At 51.7% G+C, this 9,432-nt stretch overlaps 1 protein-coding gene across 1 annotated transcript; it reads right to left on the reverse strand.

The window, feature by feature from the left end:
* Positions 1–1,503: 1,503 nt before the first annotated feature.
* Positions 1,504–8,797, reverse strand: ZBTB7C (zinc finger and BTB domain containing 7C). The gene is made up of 2 exons (XM_082497891.1): positions 7,599–8,797; positions 1,504–2,446 (listed from the first exon to the last, which is right to left on the reverse strand). Exons 1-2 carry the CDS (start codon positions 8,780–8,782, stop codon positions 1,810–1,812), a joined length of 1,821 nt encoding a protein of 606 aa, XP_082354017.1. The 5' UTR covers positions 8,783–8,797; the 3' UTR covers positions 1,504–1,809.
* Between the last annotated feature and the right edge of the window lie 635 nt (positions 8,798–9,432).

A 9,432-nucleotide genomic window follows, 5' to 3' on the forward strand; every position in this document is an offset into this window, starting at 1 on the left:
ATGGATGGTCTTGGAGCAGAAGTCCTTCGTGCCCTCATGGGGGGACTGTAGATCCTGGACCCTTTGTGTCCCCCCTATGCTCCGGTGGGGAGACCCTCATCCAGCCACTGCTTCAGAGCAGCACCATCGATGGACAAACCAAAAAATTAATGAACCTGCGGTTCTCTCATTCCCTTTGATTCTGCTGACGTTGAAAGGTAACAGTAAAAAGAGAAAGAAAAAGCCCTAATTCGTAACATTTACATTTTCAAGAGCTGGTTTCATGTCAGACCAGCTTCCCGGGTCACCCATTGAAAGCCATCTCAGCTCATGGTGAAACTGGGGGTCCCACCACGTCTAAGAGGAGCTGTCAGAGGCAGATGGCCATCAAAAGCCTTTATCCTCGAGAGCAGCTAACATTTTTAGGGGCTGAAGGAGGCTGGCAGGGTGATTCCAGCCAATCTACCACTTTTTTGGCCTCAAAGGAAATATTACATAGGGCTGGGCAGCCCAGGGTCTGCAGGGATGCTGGGGAGGACCCCAGACCTGGTGGCCACCACGGGCAACCTTCATCTCGCAACACCCCGTCATACGTTACTGCCTCATCTTTTGAACCAACAAATGGTGAAGAAACGGCATTTCTACTTGCTTGCAAGTAGACAATCTCATCTGCAAGAAAACTTTTGTGGACTCCTCATCCACAAAGATCCCTTGCAACAAGCAGCAGGGACATTTGCACCCCCCGATTTTTTCCCATCGGCACCGCAGATTCAGGGACGCTCGAGTGTTTTGAAAATTTTTGTCATCAAAACATATATAGGAATTAGGGGCAATTAACGACAAAACCCCAGATTGGTCAGCAGTGGTGAATTCGGACTCTTTGGTTTGAAATGACTTTTTCATTTCAAAATTCCCACATGGTTTATTTTTGCAAAGGAAGGGCTTAAAAAAGCCTCAGGATCGAAACATTTCTGATCCTTCCAAAAATTTTCCTTCACCTTTTCAAGCAACTGAAGTTAAAATACTCTAAACGGGTTTTGGTTGTCCTTCTGAAATTCGGAAATGGCCAAAGAAACAAAATAAGTCAAAACTCCCTTATCCACCCAGCTTTGCTCCTGGGTGATTTTCTATCTCTTGGGTTTTTGGGGGGATTTTTTTAGGGTCCTGCACAGCAGGGCTTTCACCAGCCCTGCAAATCTGATATACCGCTGGGAAAGACAATGGCCGGGATCCTCCTCCTCTCAACACGGCTGCTTGACCCTCCCCTTTATCCTTTGTAGAATAAATTTTGTTGCCAGACATGGAAATTAATTAACAACAACACCAACAAAAAAGTCCTTTTGACCAAAAGGGCCAAGGAATGTAACATATCAAAACCAAGTCTGGACAGCTTCTTGGTGTCCAGTGGGCCCCGTGGATGGAAAATGGGGAACATCTCCCCCAGAAGAGCCATCTCAAGGTGATGGCCATGCCCTGGACTAAGGCAAGTGACATTTTCGGGAGCGCTGAAGAGAGCGGCAGTCCTGGCCTGGCCTTCCCAGATGGAGCCACGAGCGGTGGGCGGTTGGATGGGGCAGCGAGTGCCCCACCACCCCAAAGCCAAGTGCATCGCAGAGTCTAAAGTGCCGGTGGCCATGGGGCGCAGCACCCGCCCACCCACTTGCTCATCCTGGGGATGGCCCCGTGCCCCAAGCCCCATGTAGGCCATGGTGGTGGGGGGATGGAGAGCTTCTTGGGAGCCAGACGATGCGAAAGGGCAGGCGGGGACCCCGAGGGAGCCATTCGCCCTGTTGGGAAGGAAGCGGACCCACGGTGGGACCGGGCACGTGTTTAGTTGCTCGCCTCCGAGATGGGAGCCATGTGGCCGAGCCCCGCCAAGCCGCTGAAGCCCGTGCTCCAAGGATCCGGAAGGGGGAAGAAGGGTTGGGCAGCAAGGTTTTCGTTATGGCCTAGGGCGAAGGCGAAGATGCCCGCGTTCCTCTCCATGTCCAGCTGGGCTCGCCTGAGGAGCTTCATCTGGGTTTCTTCAAACTGGCTCTCCAGCTCCTGCAAGCTGAAGGTGGTCTTGGCCCCGCTCAAAAAGTGCTTGGGGCTGGGGCCGGGAAGGCACATGGCCGCGCTGCCGAGGTGGCCGCTCATCTCCTCCAACGTCGGTGGCATCATGAAGCTCTTCTCCACTGGTGGAGCACCGGGAGCGAAGAGCAAGCCGGCCGCCCTCCACGCCGCCGGCTTGCGTCCTCGCCGGGGTCGCGCGATCCGGCAGCTCTGGCGTTTGATGTGGCGATGGAGGTGGTCGGAGCGGGTGAAGCTCTTGTAGCAGAACTCACACTGGTAGGGCCGGATGCCCGTGTGGATGCGCATGTGGTTCTTCAGGTCATAGTTGTGAACGAATTTGGCGTTGCAGTGGATGCAGAGGTACGGCCGCTCCCCCGTGTGCTTCCGCATGTGGATTTTGAGCTTGTCCTGCCTGCAAAAGAAAAGGCGCTGTGTCAGGCGGCATGGAAGGGATGCGGTTGGGATTGCTCCTTGGATCAGGAGAGGGGAAAGGCGATGGGAAGATGGGGAGCTCATCCCAGGGCTTCCAGCCACGGTGCTGCCCCAATGTATGGATGCTCTCGTGGGATGACATTTGCATCCACCTTCTCCTCACTGGGGTCACAGCGCTTAAACATCGCACAGACCCGGCCCTCCGCGTCAGGAGTCTGCAGCCCATCCCAACAAGTTCGAAACAGCCTAAATCGGAGGAAAAAACCCTCTGGAACAAACCCCCAAACCATAGGGGAATATGTAAATAAGTACACCTCTATTCCTGCCGGCAAATAAGGAAATTAGTTGAGCTTGAGGGGCAACGCTGCTTAAACAGAAATTCCTCTTGGAGTTGATTTTTCCCTTTCTTTTATCCTTGCACTGACCACTGGGTGTCTCAGGAGCTTTCTTTTGAAGCGGGAGCATCACGCAGGGTGAAGCGGGCAGAGGTGCAGGCAGCTCCTGGAGAAGACAGGCAGCTGTCTTCTCCAAGGCCAGCGCACGTCCAGCCTCACACACGCATTTTTGGAGAAGTTTTTTTAAATACAGCCATGGAACAGCATAATACCCATCCTAATAGCACTTATTTACCTATATATATCTATCTATCTATATATATATATCTAAGGGGAACATCTAAAAAGCAGCAAGAATATTTTCCCAAGCTGGCAGCCCAACACTATTTTTATTTTTTTTTTTTTTTTTCTAACGAATAAGTGTTTCCTTCTGCCGCCTGCAAAAATCACAGCGAAGGCATACGATTATAAAAAGCGACGCTGACCGCGGCTGAACTGAGCCAAGCGCCCGCCGCCTTGGTCGTACGAGGGGAGTTCAAATAAATAAACAGCAAAGTGGGAGAATTCCTATTGTTTTCTGAAATGCTTTCAGTACGGTCCCACCGAGACCTTACTAATGCGGCTAAGAATATGGAGAATATATAGAGTCGTGTCGTTATGATATATAAAATACGTGAGCGTGCAAAAAAACAACAAACAAAAAAAAGGCAAAACCCACCCAAAATTCTATTTATGCTGGCGGGTCAAGCCCTCAGAACTTGCAAAGCGCTGCCTTTGCGCTAATTTCTGCCACCCTGCCCGCCTGCCCCTTGAAATAGTTTTCGGGGACGTGACCGGCAGCACGCTGGTGACGGCTATTCCCAGGTCTAGATCCCAATTTCCCGCCTGGAAATTCTCAAAGCCGCTGTTATCCCAAGATTCCCACCCTGGCACGTTTCCCCTGCCGGTGCCGAAGACCAAACAGGGTGGAAAAATCTCATCCCGAACGCATAATGCCCGGCGAAGCCGTAAGCAGATGGAGGCGGGGGTTCGTAATGCGAAGTGTCGGGCAACGTTAATAAAAAGCGGAGCTACCAGCCCCCCCTATAATATAATTTAAACCTACATATGTAATGTTTAACCTAGCGGGATCGCTTTTCCCCATAAACACGCAGCATGCCAGGATTGTATAACGTAAATACAGGCAGAGCTTTTTGGGTTTGTTTTTTTTTTTTTGTTTTTTCAGGCTATTACCCATCTCCGGCAGCAAGACGGGGAGAAACTCAATCCTCCCTGCCCCGGCAGCATCTCCGTGGGATGGAAGGGAGGTTTTATGGCTCTACTTGGAAAAAACTCAAAGGTTGGGGGGTGGGGGGTGGGGGGAGGTGGGGGTGAGATGCTCCGGCTGCGGTGAAGCACCCTGGGGAGGACGCGGCGCGGGAAACGCAGGTTTTGCGGGATGGGAACTCGGCTCGCAGCCTCTCCGAAGGAGAACCGCGCTCCGTGTGTGTGAATAACCTTAATGCAATTGCATTAGGAGAGCGATTAGGGCTCTGCGAGCTGTCACAACACAAATAATAGGAACAAATAATGTTAACCTTTCTGGCTGGAACAGTTTCTCCTTGAGCACTCCGGGGTTGTCTTGGTGGAAAAGATGAAATATTTGCAGTTTTCTCCAGTGTTTTAGCAGGGTAAACCAGCAGACTAGCAGCTGAGCAGCCTTTGTTTAAGGAAAAAATTAATGAGCTATTAAATGAAGTCCTGCTTCCTGCGATCAGATGTCCCTGGGAGTCGGGAGTGGCAGATCCAGGTGCCCGTGGGGTCCCTGCCGCGGGATGCGGGATCCCACTGGTGGGAAGGATGCGATGGGGAGGTTTGGGGGACCCTCACCCAGGAAAATGTATTTTTACCATTTCCCCCAGTAAATTTGCTCCTCCGCACTTCCTCGGGCTCCGAAATAATGCAAAGGAGCGATTCAGCCAGAAATCCCATTTGGGATTACCCTGCGCCCTCATTCCCTGGGGACCCCAAGGGGACCATCTGTGTTCGCATCTCCCCAGCCAAGGCACCGCGCACGGCCGGGGGTGCGAGCCCCGATGCTTTCGGGAAGCGTGAGAGCAAAACACGTAACGCGAGCGACGGTGTTCAAGAAATCCCAGCAGAGATCTCTTTCTACATGTCAAATCGCTCCACTTTGCTTAAATACACTTTCCCCTAAAGGAGAGCTCTCACATTAGAGTAATGCTGAAAATGGCTAAAAAAAATAAAATAAAATAAAACAAAAAAAAAAACAAAAAAACCAAAGAGCTGCGTGCTATTCGAAATACTTCCGAATGCATTTAAAAATAAACCGATGTTTTGGAATTTCCACTTTGCTCAGGGTGTTAAAGAAGGAAAAAAACCACCCCAACCCCTCCAGCCTTCGGCTCGGTGCGGGGTGACCCAAACGAACGGCTGCGTTTTCGTGAGTGATGATGGGAGACTGCACCGCTGGGTTAGTCCCGAATTTCTCTGTGATTGTTTTCTCGGATTAAAGTCCTCCTACCCCTCTGCTTTGTATTTAGGAGCTGTTGAGAATACGGGGGGGGGGGGGATGGAGCAGGTTTAACCCTGTGTTAGTCACGGAAAGTGATAGACCACCTCTGCGTGGAGCTTTTAACCTCCGAGATGCTGATTTAACCTGTCCGGATTAGGTGTCAGGATACGCGGATTCCCACCCGATCCCTCCGACTAACTTTCCCGGTGACTGTGAGTCAGTACCGACATTCCCTCCGTGCCTCAGTTTCCCCAAACGGAGCCAACGATACTGCCCGTACTTGTAAAGGACTTTGGGAGCCCTCCGGGAGGGCTCAGCTTTATTATTCCCGTTACGGGGAAGGTGTCGGGGACGGGTCAAGCCAAGTTATTTCCTCGTCAGCAATTAGCACCCACAGCATCACACCCCTGAGAGCCATGGGGACCGCAGGATGGGGTTGGCTAGGTGGTCCCTCCAACCCGGGATGCAGCCACGCTCACCGGGGCCGAACCCGTCCCGTTCCTCCCGGCAAAGCCCGGAGGTGACGACCCAGCGCTAACCTGGGGATGCAGCACCAGCAGGAGCCGGCTCCGAATTCCCGCAGGCGGGAATTAGCAGCAGGCAGTGGCCTTTCCCCTGCGAATACCAGGGTGAGCCGGCTCACGTGGCGTACGCCCGCCCCAGGCACGATGCTCCCCGCGTTGTAATCCGGTGCCTTAACGGAGCGCAGCACGGAAATTTATTTTCGGGTCGAATCCTCGTCATCTGCATAACTTCCACTGGAATATTATCACAGGGACAGGGAGAAGAAAAGACAGGCTGAATGCGGGAGCACCCCAGGTGTCCGGCCATTGTCGGGAGCTCGCCTTTGCCTACCGCGCGGATTATTTTCCTCTGGTTTGCTCGCCCCAGCCTAATAGGGCTCTCTCGCTCTCTCTCACACGCAGCCAGGAGCTGAAATACCACGCTCTTGTCAGAAAGCTTTATTATTATGCTAAAGATTGTACTCATTAGATATTAATTATACCCGGCAAGAGCAGGTCCAGGAATCTATCTGTCTCTGCTCGCCGATTAAATTTGCCCGGCTTTTCAGAGGAGGGTTGCAAGCCGTGGCACGAGATTTGCACAGCCCGCTCTGATTTATTACCGTCGAGGGGTTCCGCTGGGGTGAAGAGAGGTCCCAAGGTTGGGAATTGGTACCAGGGGTGGATCTGGCTGGTCACACCTGCCTTGGAGCAGCCTGTGTTGGGGCTGGTCTCACCTAACTTGAGATACCTACAAGTTAGGTGCCCTCATCTAAGCCCCGCAGGTTGTCTTTGTGGTCAGGGGTGACTCCTGCTCACCCCATTTCCTCCTCTACCTCTCTGAGGGTGCTGATCTCTTTCCACTGACCGTGGAAGGAGTCAAGGTGGCAAGCTCTTAGGGGGCCAGTGTTCAGGGTGATGAATCATAGAGTCATTTAAGTTGGAAAAGACCCTTAAGATCAAGTCCAACCAACACTGCCAAACCCACCACTAAACCACGTCCCTCAGCACCACATCTACCCGTCTTTTAAATACCTCCAGGGATGGCAACTCCGCCACTTCCCTGGGCAGCCTGTTCCACTGCTTGATAACCACTTCACTAAGAAATTTTTCCTAATATCCATCCTAAACCTCCCCTCACGCAACTTGAGGCCATTTCCTCTTGTCCTACTTGGGAGAAGAGACCCACATCCACCTCGCTACTAACATATAATAATTAGGACCGTTCCAGCCTCAGAAAGCCCAGACACTGTCACGTCTAAACATGTGCAACTTGGTTGTGGTCTACACTGATGCCAAAACGTGCAAACCCAAACTAATTACATCTCGCGGCTAAACGGCCTTCCCAACCCAACGCATCTCCCAGCACATTAGAAATGAAACCTCCTTGGCTGGTTGACCATCCGTTTTCCAGCTCCCTCTGGTCCCACTGTGGTGAACTATGGTGGGGTTGAAAACATCCTGTTTCTTATTTAAGCTTTTGTCCAGCGAGTGGATGGATCCAGTGAGCTGTGGATGTGATCCACAACCCACCAAAATCAGTAGGTTTGGTTTCTCCCTCCACCCTTTTTTTTTTTTTTTTTCCCCAAAGGGATAGAAATCACATCCTGCTTTCTTTGCTACTTTTTTTTTTTTGGGGGGGGGGGGGGGGGGGGCGGAAAAAGAGATGTGGAGCTTAGGAATCAGCCATGACATGGTCCCTTCAACCACCACCACCACCACCACCACCACCCCCCCCCCCGCACATGGCCACGGGTGGCAGAGGGAACCAACGCACACCTGGTAAAGCGGACTTCACAGATATTGCACATATACGGCTTCTCTCCCGTGTGGGTCCTCATGTGCCTGGGCAGCTTGCCGGCTCCCATGATGACTTTGTTACAGATGGGACATTGCTGGGACGCCTTGGGCTTTATCTTCCTCTCTTCCTCCAGGGGCCATGGGGGAAAAACTCCTCCAAATTGGGTAGCACTTAGGAAATTGAGATAAGCGCTATAGTCAGTCTCTGCCTTAATATGCCCTAAGGGAGCTGCTGGGGTGTTGGGAAATATGTCCTTGAAGAAGTCATTAGGGAAAGGAGGCGGAGGCAGGTCTTCCTTCTCCTCCTCTTCCTTGATCTTCCTCTTTTTGATGACAAGATCCAAGGGGCCGTTGTCTACTTGTGGCTCCTCGAGCTGGGAGAAAGAGCTAAAATCGCCGTTCCATAGGTGGGGGAAGAAGGTAGGGGCGAAAGGAGAGAGAGCTGGCCTCCTTTCTGGGATGTTCGCCTTAGGGTACAAGTTTTCCCTTAGCAAGGACTCGATGGAGAAGTCTCGTATGACGCCCAAGTGCCCAGAGGAGTTATTGGCTGGGTAGTGATTTGGAAAGTCTTTAGGTGCTTCTGTATATGCTTCTTCGGTAAGATCAGACTTAGAAGGGCTTTGGTGACAGCTTACTTCTTGGACATCGGTTAGGTTCTCCTGATTGCCAAAATCTTCCACTTCCTCCTCCTCCTCCTCCTCTTCCTCCTCATCTTCGTCTTCATCTTCATCATCGTCTTCGTCCTCTTTGTCATCTTCCTCTTCCGCCTCTCTGTCAGGCTCCATGATTTCAAGGCATACGTTGATAATGCACTGGATCTCCAGCATCTTGGCAGCGCTGAGGATGTGCTTGACATTTGAGGTGGTGATGGTGAGGGTTGAGGTGTAGGCAAACTCGAGGATGGCAGAAAGTGCTTCAGGCTTGACAAAGTCAATCTCGTAAACATAGGGCTGGTCTGTTAAAGTGCCGGTAGTGAAGAGTTTTTTGAAGTACTTGCTGCAGGCAGCAAGGACGGACCGATGGGTCCGGTACTCCTGGTCCTGTACAATGAGGATGACATCGCAGAGGAGACCGTCATGCCGCTGCTCATTTAACCCACATAAGACTTCACTGCTGTGGTTCGGGAATGGGATCCCGATAAGATCTTCAATGCCATTGGCCATATTCTCATTTAGTGCCCTAGGACAAAACATAGACAGTAGGGAATTAGCAGGGGGTTCTCAATCAGTAGCATCAAAATGACCCTGCCTTCTCTCAGTGTCTTCTCCGTTACCCCACTTGGACCTTTGCAATCACCTCCTGCTTGCACTGCCCCACTGCATCTCCATGTCACCTTCAACTCCTTCCAGGTCCTCTGTGATTTAAGCTTTGTCTCCTTTCTCTCCATCCTGCTCTTCTCGGTTCCCACCCTATTCACCTTTCCATAACCACCACAACCCCTCTCTTCTCTTTCACATCCCTCCCCCAGGAACCTTGTGCAACAATTCCCTCCCCACCGCATTTCTTCCACGTCCTTCAAGAGCCAACATCTTTCCAGGCGCATGTTGGATTTGCCCTGCCGGGAGCTACGTGGGGAAAGGGTGACGTTGTATTTCTTCATACTGCCAAGTGCCAGCACCTCCTCTGCTTAAATAAGATGAGCCGGGGAGTGCCCATCTCACCTATGCAATTGTTTTTGGGACTGGTACAACTGGACATCCCAAATAGGACGGACTGCTCGTCGTGGCTGTTTGCTACAGCAGGAGAGCGGTCTTTATGGACCAGGAGGTCTCCAGTTCTGTGTCCCCCTGCTACCTTATGCCTGGAAGCTATG

The sequence above is a fragment of the Vanellus vanellus genome (assembly GCF_965231255.1).
Source record: "Vanellus vanellus genome assembly, chromosome: Z".
In the NCBI taxonomy this organism is placed as follows: Eukaryota; Metazoa; Chordata; class Aves; order Charadriiformes; family Charadriidae; genus Vanellus; species Vanellus vanellus.

What these genes read in the sequence shown, in the direction of transcription:
- ZBTB7C (XM_082497891.1), bottom strand. Translation starts at nt 8,782, where the DNA reads ATGGCCAATGGCATTGAAGATCTTATCGGGATCCCATTCCCGAACCAC. An exon ending in TGTGAAGTCCGCTTTACCAG is followed by an intron (nt 2,447 to 7,598) that starts GTGTGCGTTGGT and finishes TTTCTTTTGCAG; the next exon opens with GCAGGACAAGCTCAAAATCC.